Consider the following 16,753-nt stretch of genomic DNA (forward strand, 5'->3'; position numbering starts at 1 on the left):
AACAAAATATAAAAATCATGATGACGCGGGGAATCACAGCTTTATACGTTTGTAAATAAAAATAATTGGGAGTACGTACTGAATTTACTATTCCTATTATAATTAATTATTATTCCTCCAAAATGCAGATTAATTAAGATTTAATATTATTTTATTAATTTCTATGTCTAAAGTCCAAACCCAACTTTTTTATTTTCAGTAACTTTGCGGTCGTTCGGGTGTCTTATTTGCATTCGTTGTCCTAATTAATTATACATTATTTGATCATGGTTTATGACTTGTGATTCTTCCTTAACCTATATGTATACTAATTATATTTATACATTCTTTAATCACACATCGAATTCCCTTTGTGCGGGTGTAAAAATAATGAAATAAAAAAAAGGCAATGGATATTTGCTGTAATGATTTTGTTTAGTCAAATCTGTCGCAGCATGTTACAAAGAGTCTTGCAACGGTTTAAAGAACATTACGAGCAACAGTTGGTAATAACGAATATGTATTTGTTCATTTTCTTTTTTAGTTGCAGCAAATATAGATATTTAGAAATCCCTATTTTATGGAATTTATTATTCCCTCTTTTGTGATTAAGTTTATTAAGACGTTAAGGGTGTGATTAATGGGTTTGCTAATTGACATCAAAATCCCTATTTTAGAGAAGATTTTAAGTTAATTGAATACCAAGTGGTTTCAACGGTAAAAGATGATATTATTCTTTGAGATTTTTAAAGAGAATAACGTTCTATTTTATCACTAACATCGCTTGATAAGTTGGTTAAACTAATTCTTAAATGAAAATGTAGGAAAGCTGTTTATACGAGGGGGTAGGCATTAGGCATTAGCCATCAGCAATACTTTTGTGAATAAAAAATGTCATATAAAGGGAGACCAGACATTATGGAAAGATGAGCATTAGGTTCTGTCCACCCAACATAAGCTTTATTAAACTTTCTTTTTTCTAAATAATTTATTACTATTTTTATTTTGATCCTTTCACATTTCATCTTTGATCAATAAGGACCAATCACTCTCTTTCGGATTCCCACTTGCACTCACAACCAAAACACACACACACACATATAGTATCCTATCACTATTAGGATAAATAGCCTCAAAATACTTTCCTTGTAAATTAATTTCCCTTTTTCCTATAAAAGGAATAAGATTCTTTTAAAAGCTGTCATTCTTGATATTCAATTTAATCCAAAATTAAACCACATATTAATGAAAGTTATATTTATCTAATTTAATTTGACATATAAAAATATTATTTAAACTCATTAAAATCCATTTAAATTTATACAAATAATAATAGATTTGACATTAAAAATAATTCTTAAAAGGGTAAAAAAGATATTTATCCCGCGAGGTTAGGTATAAAATCCAGTTTTTATATTTTAAAAAATATCCATTTTCCCCTTGAGATTTATGATGAAATTAACCTTAATCGGTTAGTTAAAGGATTATAACGTTAATTTAAATCATTAGAAAATATATCATATCCGATTGAGATTAGTTAGTTAAATGATAGTTCGATTCAGGATCAAATTGAAAATCAAAATTGTTAATTGAAAGTTTAAGGATCAAATTAAATTGAAGACAAAAGATAAGTGTTGCATGGGAAATAAACCATATGATGTATACAATGAAAAATTATGAAGATTATAGATTTATGTGTCATTGTTTCATAATATTAAGAATTTGATATTGTATAACATTATTTTAAATTAGTAAAAATAGGACTTTAGGTCGGAAAACACTTAGTTCTCTTTAGACTCCATGGTTGAATATCAAACATTCATTCAAGCATGGAAAGCTTAATTTCACCCAAACTTATTAATTAATCGAGGAACCCTAAACTAGTTCTAAAATCCCTAAGGAATTATCTGTCATTTTATTACTATTCATTCAAAGGCTCAAGGGTTGGCAAGGATCGTAAAACCCTAAATTCAAGATTAAGGTTTATACATGCACGTTAAGTATGATCTTTAATTTTAATTTTTTTATGGCACGTGTTTTTATTTTTGATAAACAAATAAATTGGTTGAATCCTCCAAAATCATCAAATAATACGCAAATCTGAGAAATATCGTAAGTTCATATCAAGTGAGTGTAATTTTAATTGGTTATTTATAATTGCTTGATTCATCTAAAACCGAACAATTAGATAACATAAGGCTTACTAAGGTAAAATTTGATATATTTTGTTATAAAAATTCGATGTTTCATTATATATGAATATATTGACAATTTTATGGAATTGATATCTTTATAATTACTTGTCATGATTTGGTATGAAAGTTTAGCTTAAAATCTTATCCGATAAACTATAGTGAGTTACGTGCTAATAGATTTTGTATTTTAAAATATTTATGAAATATATTATTATTATTATATATAACGGACAGTCCAAATTTAAAAAACTCAAATTCAAATGAAAGTCTAAACTCAAAGGAAATCCGAATTAGTATCGACACAATGATTTAATTAAAGTTCGATTAATCAACTTTTATAAGTCATAAAATATCTTTTAATCATTCGGATTAAAAATGAATTATTGTGGAAACTAACTTAGACATAAACAGAATTCAGTGTATACAACTTAAATTCAAAGTTTAAAAAGTTCTGAAAAAAATAATAAACCATGATATTTTAATTGGGATATAAACAGTTTAAAATTTAAATGGAAAATTTAACTAATTCAATTGAATTAACTGCAAGTTTAAAATGGTTAATTTTGTTGATAAAATGATTAATTCAACTTGGAGTTAAGCCCAATTTAATTATAATCTAATCTTATTGTTTTTAATACAGTTAATTTTCATTATCTTGTAATTGAAAATAGAATAATAGAAAATAGAGAATATACAAATAAATAATAGTATAGGTATAGTTGTCTTTGTATTTAAATAGAGGGATGCTTGTGTTCCCCCCCCCCCCATTAAGCCTTACTTATTTTAATCAAAATCCTTTTAATTTTTTAACCAATTCTCAAACTTGAACAAATAATTCAATCATTGTGCATCCATGCACTTAGTTATTTTCAAGAATCTTTTTAAATGGGTTTGTATTTAATAAAATTTTAATTAAATTATTCTGCACCTCTCCTTAAATTAAAAAAGGTTATTTTTTCTGTAGAAGGAATAAAAATTAAGAAGAAGCTAAACAAAACTGTATTTTATGATTTCTAACGGTACGGATGTTTTTTTTCTTTGTTTCCCTTTAATATAAATGTATTTATTATATTTGGTTTATATAAATATCCTTTTGCTGAACTACATCAAGTACTAGAGACTCTCATAAGAGAATCTTATTATTTCACTTATAGTAATTTATTAAATATTTTTACATAAAATATTTTAATTTTATTAGCATAAGTAGTTTAATATATAATTTTTATGGGTGTGAATAACATTTGCACTGTGTGTTTTCTTGCTGATTTCAACTTCTAGAAAGGGGGGGGGGGCAAAAGTTGTAGAATTCTGATTCGTTTTATCAAAATAAGAAAGAATTTGAGTATAATTCCACATGCTTTGCTTTAACTTGAAATGTTCTTGAATGTCGTGTCATTGTCAAATGGAAAAGTTGGTTAAGCATGATTTTTTATTGTAGGTTAACTATTTTTAATATTATAATTTTTTCGGTGAAAAGTTTTGCCTTTCTTTTTTGGGAAATATTCTTCCTAAAAGGTTCTTTTCCCCGATTGTTCGCTTTATTTTCATTAATGTTTAATTATTTTAATTAATATTTTGTTCAATTCTTTTTATAGTCAGATTCTTAATTTAATTGTCGATAGTTAAATTTGATAAATTTTAGTATGATAACATGAATTTATTTTAAATTAACTCTTACACCCACACATCGCATTATTAGTTTTATGATTCGAGTCCTCAATTTGTGTTAAAAATTGAGGTCATAATTGTCGCTAAGATAGAGAACATATTCAATGCGATAACACTAGTTAAATTAACAGTTTAGAATATTGGTAGATTAATTATATAAAAAGTAGATATAATGATATATTTTGTTCTTAACATTTATAATTTATATAGATTTAAATGATATTTTTATTCCATATTTAAACTGTGATGATTTTGATAAAATTGTTATATGAATTGCTACAACTTATGTGATAAGAACATGTGGCTACATTTGAAATGACATAATAATTTATGTATGCATGTCTTTCGTATGTAGAGACGAAACCAGGATCGAATATCGAGAGGCGATAAAATATTAAACTTTGAAAATGCATTTTCTTTTAAGAATTGAAACTTAAAATTTGGGGGGAAATATCTAATTAATTTAGTATTTAAATAAAGGGGACCTAAATTACTATTATACCTTAAAACTTTAGGAGGGCATAGGCTCATCGTACCCTTTCTTTAGTTTTATCGTCTATATGAACAAAAATTTAAAATAGCATTTCAAAAATGACAAAATCGAAGTAAAAGTTCAACACTATGTAAAAACAGTAAATAGAACGCAAAACTCTTAAGCGTGTCTCCCAAGTAGGTTATAACTCTTATTTCTTTTCAAGCTTTATTAATTTCTTTAAAAAAAATGGAATTATATATATACTGGGATAAGATCTTGTTACACAAAGTAAAATTCAAAGAGTGTTGCACATATTTAGGACTATTAGATGAGTGAAAATAGATGGCTGATATTAACAGTAGAAAATGAGAATATATTCACTAGGAAAAAAAACAAAGGTAGAAAACATGATATGAATAGATATATTGCTATATAAGTTTTCTTTGTAATCAAGTAAAAGATAGAGAAAGACTATCAAGTTTTATGTTCTGCAGGATTCGATAGTTTAAGACAATGCATTTGTTGTTTCTCCATTCGTGTCAGATGACGATGTTACTGATGAAAATGTCTTGATTGAATAAAAAAGAAGAGCATTTCATGTTAAACAAGACAATCAAATGTATAACAGTTTTGGAAAGCAGAACAAAATTCAATTTTGTGAGCATAACGAAGTTGAGAAGAAAAAGAGAGTCCAATTTGTCACATGAATTAACAACGAAAAAGATAAAATTATCATTTATGGTTCAGACCATATTGTGCATGATATTGCTCGTGAAGATATAATTGTGAGCAAAGTTGGCACTTATGATTACTTTATCATTGTAAAGATCAAGTTACCTCATACATCAAGTTTAGGAAAGATATAGATTATGTTGGCAATTATTGTCGAATAATACCGCTTTAAGGGGTTTCGTGTAAGAAGTTGAGAATATGTTTTCAAGGTGGAGAACTTGTTCATTGATGCAAAGAATTCATTTTTGTTGAGTTTGTGTGTTCTATCGAATTAAGAATTTTGTCTCGAACTCCTTGCGCTATTAGAATTCATGTCAAGGTAGAGATTGTTAGAGTTTGACTTGAATTCAATCCGACTCAAATTAATTGAGGAAGTAGGAATCTAGTTTGATTGAAAGTAGGAAGTCTATTCTATTTTAAGTTGATTGAGAGTAGGAAACATGATTTGAGTAGATTTCTCACATGCAAGTTTCCTTTATAATCAATTAACTATTCCGGGCTTTCTAGTACTCAGATTTCTTTTGTTAAACATGGGGTTGGAACATAATTGGCTTGACTGATCTAACCAATTTGGGTTTAGCAGGTCAGTTTCAGTTGGTCTGGATGTTGCAGATGCTGGTTGAGTGGTGCCCTTGAAGTTTCTGGGGCGGTTTAGTCTGGTGATAGCTACAGAGTGTAGAAGTGATATTGGGTGTTTTGTGCTGTCTCTTCTCTGTCTCCTTGCGTGAATAAGTATTGGCATTGTTGGAGTTGGTGAGGTGGATTCTTTTGATGGATGTTCTGCTAGAGGGGTAGAGGATACGGTTTTAATGTTTAAGTGTTGTACTTTGTTTTGGTGTTGTGTTAATTGTTTTATCGATGGTCTGTTGGTTGTGTTAATTGAGAGAGGGTATTGTGTTTGGTGAGCCCATGGCATTGCCCGGTGTCGTTTTTTATCGTTTAGGAAGGGTCCTGAATTGCTGATTCTGCTAAGACGGTTGTTGTTGGTTTGGTGAGTCGTTTCATGGGTTGTGGTTGTGTCTGAATCCAGGGATTGGTTCCTTTGCTCGTGTTTCTCTTCTGCTTGCAGGTGGCCTGGGAGGTGTTGGTTGTGGCCTTGCTCCTGTGGGGGAGAAACTTATTCGATGCTGCTTTTTTTTTGGGGGGGGGGGGGTTGGATTTATTCTCTGGTAGGTTTTGAGTTCCCTGTTGCTCCATGGCTTGTCTTAGTGTTGTGCTGTGTAAGGTTTGTAATGCTTCTCATTATTCGGCTTCGATGGCTTTCTGTAAGTGGTAAGTTACACTCTTTTTCTTCTACCTAGGTATAGGAAGGTTTTTAATGAGACACTTATAGTTGTTTTTGTATATATTCCCCTATTAATACATACAAAGCTCCCTTTCAAAAAGAAAAAACTATCCCTATAATATATACTAGGGATTATGAATATATAAAAAAAGTTATTCAATGAGATTCATCCTATATTCTTCTATTTTTGACATTAGTAAAAATTCTTTTCTTTTATCGATGATTTTTCTCAAAATAATTTTTCATGTAAAATTTTAATGTCTATTTTATTGCATCTATCACTATTATACATACATAAGGAAGAAGGTGCATTCATGGTCATTAATTTGCTTATTCGTTCTTCTCCTAAAACTGAATAAATGAAGTTAAATAGTAGTGCGCCTTCGCTTTCCGAAATGTGTGCGTGCGCGCACATAATAAAGAAAAGAGGAGGGGCCATGTTCCATAGTGCTTGTTCCCCTCCTTTTTTCAGCCTTGTACCCTAAATCAAATTGACCAATGCTATGCAACCAATACTTAAAAAAATGATTTTGTGGAGTTTTGTTTAATCATGATGATCTCATCCATACATTAATGACGCAATTCCTTCATGTCCATCTTCAATGAAAGTTAGCTTAGCTGACTTCATTGATCGTTTCAAAATATTTTCCCAATAATTCTCTCCCTCTATATATTCTCTTTGTATATATATAAAACCCCAAGAGTATGCATGCATGCAATTGCATTCATTTCCATCTCCGATTACAGAATGTATGTCATGTTGAAGAATGCTATGTAAGTGTGTGAATACATATAAAAACTCTATATTAATTTTTTAAAAATCTCAAAACTTTTTTTAATATTTAAATTAAACCCTGTACACTTTTGTCAAAATATATCACTGTCCATTAATATATATAGATATATATTCCTCGACGGAGCTTAAGGATTAAGTTTCCTTTCAATTATGGACCCCAATATGTAAAATCCAACTCAACTATTCCTAGTCATTATAGGATGATTTACAAGGTGGTTTCGTGAAAATCAATGGGCCATGCATTGAAATCTTTGGTACACTACCAGAGATAAAAGTTTTATGAGATTTGGTCGTAAAGTCGAAACCATTAATGCAAGGTCTAGATTATACATAGATCACAACTTAATTGAAAAGTGTTCGGTCAAAGGGAGAAAAAAAGTAAGAGCAGTCCTCCATTAATTGAAAAGTGTATGAACAGTAAGTGTTTACACAAATATATATATATATATATATAATGGATTTTAATTTTATATAAATTTATGATCACTGAGTGAGAATAGAATATTAAAATTAATTAACGGTAGAAAATGAAAAAATATTCATTATAAAAAAAATAAAGTTAATCTCAAACTTCTATTTCTATTCCTCCAACAATCTTTATATATAACATGAAATGATGAAAGCTTTTGCAAAAAATCACGGTGTAAGGAGACTGAATAATCAAAAAGGCAATGGGAAATAAAAGGGAGTTATTCGTGACCAACAAATGTGATTGCTTTACAAAATTGATGAAAGCTTTTTACAACATGAAGTGGAATGATAAAAATGCTGCCCCTCCACTCTCTCTAATCATTTTTTATATCAAACATCTTCTTTCCCATTTTCACATTCATCCATCCAATCTGGTGGTACTCAAACAAAAACTACTATTCTTTTTAACAACCACTATTTCTTTTGTATTCCTCGTTCGTTTTGGCTTCGTTCAGAATTTGAATGAAATATTATTATCTACTAGATTTATCAATTCTTAACAAATTAATCCATATGTTAAACATATCTGTTAAAAGATGGATGATCAAGAACATATTCTCTCTTTTGTAATCTAAAGTCATATTTAAATATCTAAATCCGATGGTAATTGTTTATATCTGTTCTAAACCTGCAATGAATATTACTTTAACATCCAAATCTGCAATCTAAATTACCATCCTTCGTCCCTGTGCACACAAGTTCAAAGCACTCTTGTCTCGGAGAGCCCTCTACTGATTTTAGATAGATTAATTATCCGATAGAGGTCTTTTTATATATTTATCTAGAATTTTTTTTAAACAAGATTAGAGTTTGAACTCTTACAAATGGAACAAATTTAGTTACGAGGATTACCCCATAATGAACATCTACAAAATTTAATTTAAATTAATTAATTAATAGATCAGATATCAATAATTAATTAAAAAATCAATCAGCAACGGGAAAATATCAGCAATAAATATGGATAGGGAACAAAATTACGGATAACACAATCTATCTGAATCTATGCCTTTGCTTTTTGCATGCATGGCTTTTCACTTATTGGCTATCGCAATACGATTGAGATTGTCCAATTCTGCGAATTAGAAGAGGCCACGTATACAAAATATTAACGGAGACACACAAATATGGGGTTTGCGGTCGGCTTGAACCAAGAGACTTTCTTTTATTACCCTTTAGACAACTTTAATGAGCGATTCATGTTTAGCCCATTATCACAAACCGACGTAAAATTTTATATTATAGAATAAAAATAAATTATTAAAATAAAATATAAAAATTATCTAAAATATATCAAAGTTAATTTTTTTAGAAAAAAATTATCTCACTCGTATTTCTTCCTTGCCCGCTATTATGCCTTATTTGATCTTAGAGAGCAACGATAGACAAGTGTCAATGACAGATGCAAGGTTTGTTCAAAGTATATACGTGTTTATCTTAAAATTTAAATATTTTTATATTAATTATCCATTTACTATTAGTATTCAATCTAAAATTTTATTTGTCTATAATATAAAAAATTTATATTATTAATATATATATATATATATACTCACCCTAAAAATATTTATGAATTCACTATCGGTAAGGGTTGCTTTTTTTTTTTTTAAGTGATGGGAAAGAATTTCCACCACTAGATAGAATGGTGGGCAGCCAGCAGAATCTAGGAATATTCCTACTCCTACCCCTACCAAATCCATTTTCTTTTTAGGTTTACTCGTGTCGTCTTTAAGTTGTAGGATTTAAACTACTTGTCCGTGTCTTTTTTAGTCTTTATGGTGAAGTTAATCAACTCGTAATTTTTATAATTGCGGTTAATTAGTAGTTTGGTTTAATTTTCATATCAAATTTTATATTTATTTCGTACCTTATTTCTTATATTAAAATATTTTATTTTGTATCAATATCCGTCTCTTTATAATATATGTATTTCATTTTTATTATTTACATAACAAATCAAATCAACATTCAATTTTAAAATTCATATTTCTAAACAAACTTGATAATGATGGACATGCGTGAAAGTGATGGCTCATACTGATCGGATATGATCCAATTAGCTTGATCTGAAAAAAGAAAAAGAAGATCCAAGTAGTTAGCATGTTAGATGGACCAAGATCAGCAGAGTTTTGGCCTACTTAGTGGCCCTACCCAAACGTTACACTAATTAGTTACATATTTAGAAATATTTTTTTACTGTAGTCTTTCATATATTGATGAGGTAAAATGAGTTAGTGCAAATAAAATTTTATGATGGAAACTATTTATAAAATAAATAATTAACAAAAACAAATTCAAATTTTAATATAAAGACTGAATTGTGATCCAAATCAAATTTTGTTGATAAATTATAGGTTCATTACACATACTCATGAATTTCGAAGTATTTAGAAGAGTGAATTTAAGTTTGGACTTTAACATTTAATATGTTATTATTTGCTGAACGTTTATCTTACAAAAAAAGCTAAAAAAGAGAAAGAAAAGTAATAAAACTCGTAAGTAGGGGAGCTTCATGAGTTAAGCAGCTCGTGAGCAACTCGAACTCTGCTCGGTCAAAGCTCGATAAAAACTCGACTAGGATTGATTCGACTCGAACTCGAGCTCGACTCGAAACCTTAACGAGTTGTGTCAAGCAGAGTCCAACTCGACTCGATAAATTCACGAGCAACTCATTATTTTTTATATAACTTTTTAGTAGTTATCTTAAAAAATTATTTCATACACTCAAAAATAAAATCTTATTTATTATTTTTAATGTATTTATGGATTGTTACTTTGGAGTTTAGACTTTAAAATTACTTTGATAATTTTTTTGGTTAAATTTATTGATTTATGTTTATATTAAGTTTTTATATAGTATTAATATATTTTACCTATGGTTAAGAAAATAAGATAAAAATTTCGATGAGCTTAACAAATAATGAGGCGAGCAATGAGCTTCGAGCTTAACGAGCAACGAGTCGAGAAAAATTTTAACGAGCTTAATGAGCAACGAGTCGAGTCGAGCAATAAATTTTTTTAACGAGCACGAGTCGAGCACTACCCAACTCGTGATCGACTCAACTCGCTCGATAATAATCCCTACTCGTAAGTAACAATTAATATAATCGAATGACTACAATCAAAATTAAACAATATAATAATTGCATGATTAGACCAACTTCAGTACATCGCTTGAGTGGCTGCAATCTCCACTTAAGAGATGAATTTCAACTCCAACCCATCGTCACTTTAATTCTGGATTGTGACGACAGCTACAGTTGCACGATATAACTGGCGTTGCACTGTAGCAGTGCAACATATATATATATATATATATATATATATATATGTTATTTTTTTGATTTTTTGATTTTGTTATTTTTTTTACTTTCTTTTGTTATTTCCTTTTCCTTTTCTTTGTTACATTATTTTCTCTTATTCTATGTTTTTTTATTGTAATTTCTACACAATAAAATAAAAATTAAACATAATATAATAAATTCAAGTAGATTAAATTGCAAGATAGATAAAAATACATTAAAATTAGATAAATAAACATACTAATTTTTTGAAACATTAAAACTACAACAAACATAAAAACATAAAAAATACTAATAAAACTCAAACAACATTTGGAGTTCTTCAAAAACAAGAATGGGCGACTCTTATGCAAACTATCCATGAGCCAATTGGTCCCAAATTTTTTTTTGCGACAAAACAAGAAGCATGTCGAAAGGATGTCGAACGTGCATTTGGAGTTCTTCAAAGTCGATTTGCAATTGTGACAAATCCAACTCATTTTTGGAGCATAAATTATTTGAAAGATATTATGATTGCTTGCATAATAATGCATAATATGATAATCGAGGACGAACGAGATCTCAATTTCAAGAATTCCTTACCCGATTTAGACAAATCAAAGATGCAACTCATTTTGCTCTACGAAATGTACTAATTGAGCATTTGTGGAATGAATATTCTAATTCGGAGAATTAAAATATATAATTATGTAACTTATGTTTTTTCTCATTATTATTATGAATTGTAATTTTCTTATTTATTTGTATTTTCGTAATTTTATTTATGAATATTTTATTTATACTTTTTATCTTGATATTTATTAGAAATGTATATGTTTTATTTTATATTTGTAAATCAATATTATAATAGTTAAATATTGTGAATAAAGTAGAGTTGATGGTAATGTAGAGATAGTGATAAAGATGAATTATTGTTTTATCTTTAGAGTAGAAATAGAGATGCTGTATGGTAGAGATGAGTGATGGATATGGTCTTAACGAGGATTCATCCCTTTATAATTATAATAGTAAGTGATTGGTGGACATTGTCATGTCTGGTGCCGGCACTGCCCGATAATCAATTGTCGGAATCATGGATCCCGAGATATACAGCTCAGGCTGCTTGACCACCTCCCTTGATTTCCTCATCTCCCTACCCCCAACGCCCCCACACCCCTCGACCCAATATCCGCAACTTGTGCTGTCCTTCTCCAAATTTATTGTTATGGGGTTATATATATATTTATTTCAGAAATGATTGTAAAATAATATATATTTGAAAAAAATTTAATTATTTAACAATGAGTACCTAAGCAGTCGAGTAGACGATATGCTCAAGTTTAATATTTATAAAAAGAACTATTGTACATTTAATTACTGTAGTCGGTTGGATTGCGCTTGATTTGGGTTATATTTGTTTCACATCTTAGCCTTACAATTTATTTATCTTACAAAACCAGAGTACAAAACCCTCCGACCGTTGAACTTGGACACTTGCTTTCTGTCATTCATGCACTTTGGATAAAGTCCACGAAAATGACAGCCTTGCTTCTATATTGAGATCTACATCTTTACTGCAATGCTTATATGTATCCTTTATATTCAGATACATGTATTGCTTAATTATGCCAGCAACCGTAGACTTCTTCTCATGAAAGGAATAAGATTTTTGGATTTTTTTTATACTTAAAGCTATATCTACATCTTGGAGTTCCGTATGTTACGTATTGTAAAGAGTAGACTTTTGATAAATTTTTAAAAATAAAACTCAAATCTTAAATAAATATATGCAGGGATAGAGTCAACTGGTGATTGGGAGGGTGGCAAAAAATTTTGGGACTAAAATATATTACTAATAAAGACACACAAAATTTAATAATATAACAATCTTTGTGGAAGTTAATAATTTATCATCATGCATTCCAATTTTTAGCTGAAAACTAAAACTTGCAAGTAAAAAGGACGTAGCCACTCAATCATTTTCAATTGACTTCATCCTCCTCAGTAAAAGATGCATCAAACAACAAAATAAACTTGAAAAGTACAAATTAATGGAGTTGTTGGAACAGCCGATATGCGTGGAGACCGGAGAGATCCACGAGCCACATGAGGAGTTGTCCATGCAACATTCATGAATCATCATCCACACCAAAAGAACTTTAAGAAAAAAAAGAGTCTTAGTTTAATAGAGAAAGTCAAAGCAGCAATAAGGCCATTGCAACACCGACGCTTGTCCCAAAGCTTCCCCCATTTAATGCATTTCACAAAAGAAAGTCTTTCCCATTTTTTAAATTCCCGGGAAGTAGTGTTTTCTTCTTCCAAAGCCTTGGAAATGGCCCCTTTCTAATTTTGCGTGTGTTGACCTTGAACAGCTTGCATTTGTTCATTGCCTTCCCTTCCCTCTTAAGTCTATATGTATAAAAGGTTTCTCTCTACTTTCTTCCTCACCAGCTATTTCCCCCTCCCTTATTTCCATATATAGTTTCAGAAAAAGCTAGTTTTTGTTTGTTTTTACCTATAGAATCACTTTAGATTTAGTAATTACACCAAAAGTTATGGATGAAATTGAGATCCCTTCTCATTTTCTTTGTCCAATTTCGCTCCAACTAATGAGAGATCCTGTTACCATCTCTACTGGGATAACGTACGACAGAGAGAGTATAGAGCAATGGTTGTTTTCATTCAAGAACATGGTATGTCCCGTAACGAAACAAGTTTTACACGAGTTAGATCTAACCCCAAACCACACTCTTCGTCGCTTGATCCAAGCGTGGTGCACTCTTAATGCTTCCCATGGAATCGAAAGAATCCCGACACCGAAACCTCCGATCAACAAGACCCAGATCGTCAAGCTCATTCAAGATGCGAACAAGTTCCCGGAGATGCAAGTCCGATGCCTTAAAATTCTAAGATCAATCACACTTGAAAGCGAAAGAAATAGAAGCTGCTTGGAAGCCGCTGGTGCTGTTGAATTCCTGGTATCCATCATCAAGAGTTACGATTCTTCGTTGTTACTTGAAATCGAGAGCAACGAAGGGTCTGAAGTTATAAAAGCTGGCGACGAAGCGTTGAGCATTCTTTATCATATCAAGGTATCCGGAAGCTGTCTAAAGAGTATCGTTAGCAGTGATAATGGATTTGTAGAGTCTTTACTGATAATTCTGAAAAAGGGTAGCTACCAATCTCGTGCATACGCCACGATGCTGTTGAAGGAAGTTTTTGAAGTGGCGGATCCAATCCATTTGATCAGCCTCAGACCCGAATTCTTTGCGGAAATCGTACGCACATTGCGAGACCAGATCTCACTACAAGCCTCCAAGGCGGCATTGAAACTCCTGGTGGAGCTTTGTCCCTGGGGAAGAAACAGGATCAAGGCCGTTGAAGGAGGAGCCGTGTTCGTCATTGTCGAGCTTCTCCTCCAAAGCTCCGACAAGAGAACTTCCGAGCTCGCATTGGTAGTCCTTGATCAACTGTGCGGTTGCGCAGAAGGGAGGGCGGAGTTCTTGAACCACGGGGCGGGGCTAGCAATGGTGTCAAAGAAAATATTTAGGGTTTCACATGCGGGGAGCGAGAGGGCAGTGAGGATTCTATTATCGATTTGCAGGTTTTCGGCAACATCTAGGGTACTTCAGGAGATGTTGCAGGTTGGTGTGGTGGCGAAACTTTGTTTGGTGCTTCAACTTGATAGTACTTATAAGACCAAGGAGAAAGCAAGGGAGATACTGAAATTGCACGCTAGGGTTTGGAGGAACCATGCTTGTATTCCTTCTCATTTGTTGTCTTCTTATCCATCTTCTTCTTGAGATTGATGCTCTTTTCTCATTTTTGTAGATAGATTGAAACAGGCATGGGGTGAAATTAAAGCAGATCCCTCCATGCAATTAATGTTGGAATTATACAATTTTAATAGGCATGAAATACCATGAGAATTTTTAATTGTTCTTTGAAAATAACTTTTATTATTTTTCTTTATGAAAATAGGAAAGAAAAAATGTTGTACGTGTTTCTTTTTCGTGTCACATTATATCACGAGACATATTTTTATGATACCCATGATGCTATAAAGAATTAGAGATATATTATCTTTACCCAAAATTATGAAAGGAGGATTCTTGCTCAATTTTCACCAATTTTTTTACCTTTAGGTTTAGAGGGCTCTCATTGCTCTTTTGTTAATCAAATAACATTAAAACAGAAATGTAATCAATCTAAAAGATAAGACATGCTAAGAACTAATTTAGAAACATTTAAATATTCTAACACTCTCCTAACCTAGCCATGAAGCCTAAACCCTACGTAAAATCTCCCTTGATCTCTCGCCTTCAAAAAGAGTGACATAAAACTCATTTTGAAGCTATAGAATGAATGAAATGCTTTCTTTCCTTCTTTGAGCTGATATTCTAACCACAATTACCTATATAAGAGTTTGGTTCAAAGGAAAGGGAGAAGGAGACAAAGGGAATGTAGGGAGAAAAAAGTGAGTGGAGAAAGCCTTCATCCTTCCCATTGTCGTAACCGGTTTTCGTCCGGGCACGAATTTTCTTACTCTTTCTAGGCCCAAGGTCTAATTCTCACCCGAACGAGGTTCAATGTACCTCAGAGGTCAAAATTACTCTCACTCCCGCCTAAAGTTATCTCAAGTTAACTCTCATTCGTTGACTTTAAAACTAGGTTGTTACAATGTAACAATTATTTAACTTGGCGAGGTGATTAAGTGTTGCTTGTTTCAAGTCTCAAGTTCAATCCCCAAACTCATCTATATACTTTTTTTTTAATTTTTATAAACAAGATGATGATACATGTCACCATATTATCGGAGAGTTAAATTAATTAAATTATTTATAATTAAACTAAGAATCAGATTGAATTGATTTGTATATTAAAAGTTAGCTTTATTGAATTATTTTTAAATTATGACTACATTGATTAAATGTGTAAAAATGATGAACTAAATATTTTAATATGAAAATTTAAAACCGCCACATCAGTTTTGTCATTACTAATTTAATGATACATGATTTTATTGAAATAAAATAAAATTTTAATAGTTTAATTGTAACTTTTAACACACTAATTAGAATAGAACCGACATTATAATTTAATAATTAATAGGATAATTTATCTAAAATTTTACTATATAAAATTACTGTTGAACTAACTTATTGTATGTGTTCAGGATAGCGAGTTAAAATAAATGCTGAAATAAATATTGATATGTCGTTAATCGGTATTCACCTTAATTCTATACAATACTATTATTCTTCTTAAACATAAAAACGAAATGATAATCCTCACGTACGTCGCTCACTTCTCTTTCTTTTTATCTTGGTTTGGTCGGCGGCTCTATCAATTTTAGTGTTAGTTATCGATATTTATTTTTTTCTTTAGTTTATTATATTACATGTTTATTTTTTTAGTTTCTAGTAATTTTATTTTCATAGCATGTTTTTTATTTATTTATTTTTGTGACACTTTATCCTATGATGTTTGGTACGTTCTATCTTTTTGTCAGTCGTTTGGTCATTTTTTCGTTTATCTCTTTTTCAGGATTAGATTCAACATTATTTCTACAGATCAAAACGACGTTTATTTGTTATCATATTGATATTCTCTGTTTTAGACTCTCGGATTGGATTTGGATACGCGGTTGCATTTGTGGATAGTTTTCTCACGTCTCTCGACTTTGATTTACGATTTTTTAGTGATCTTTCAGTAGTTTGATCATCTTTTGTGGTTTGTTTGTCGATGTAGTCAGATCTGCTTGTATCTATTTTTTGTTCGAGTTATTTGGTTGGATTTTTATCTTTTTCCTTATATGGTCCTTGTACGATCTTGAGTTGTTAGTTTTCTTGTGTTAATGCTTATAGAAAA

General features: G+C 30.6%; 1 protein-coding gene across 1 annotated transcript; it reads left to right on the plus strand.

The window, feature by feature from the left end:
• Window positions 1-13,428: 13,428 nt before the first annotated feature.
• On the plus strand, window positions 13,429-14,692 carry LOC120142059 (E3 ubiquitin-protein ligase PUB22-like). The gene has a single exon (XM_039156818.1). It carries the CDS (start codon window positions 13,438-13,440, stop codon window positions 14,683-14,685), a length of 1,248 nt encoding a protein of 415 aa, XP_039012749.1. The 5' UTR covers window positions 13,429-13,437; the 3' UTR covers window positions 14,686-14,692.
• The last annotated feature ends 2,061 nt before the right edge of the window (window positions 14,693-16,753 follow it).

This window comes from Hibiscus syriacus, unplaced genomic scaffold (genome assembly GCF_006381635.1).
Source record: "Hibiscus syriacus cultivar Baekdansim isolate YM2019G1 unplaced genomic scaffold, ASM638163v2 tig00110819_pilon, whole genome shotgun sequence".
NCBI lineage: Eukaryota > Viridiplantae > Streptophyta > Magnoliopsida > Malvales > Malvaceae > Hibiscus > Hibiscus syriacus.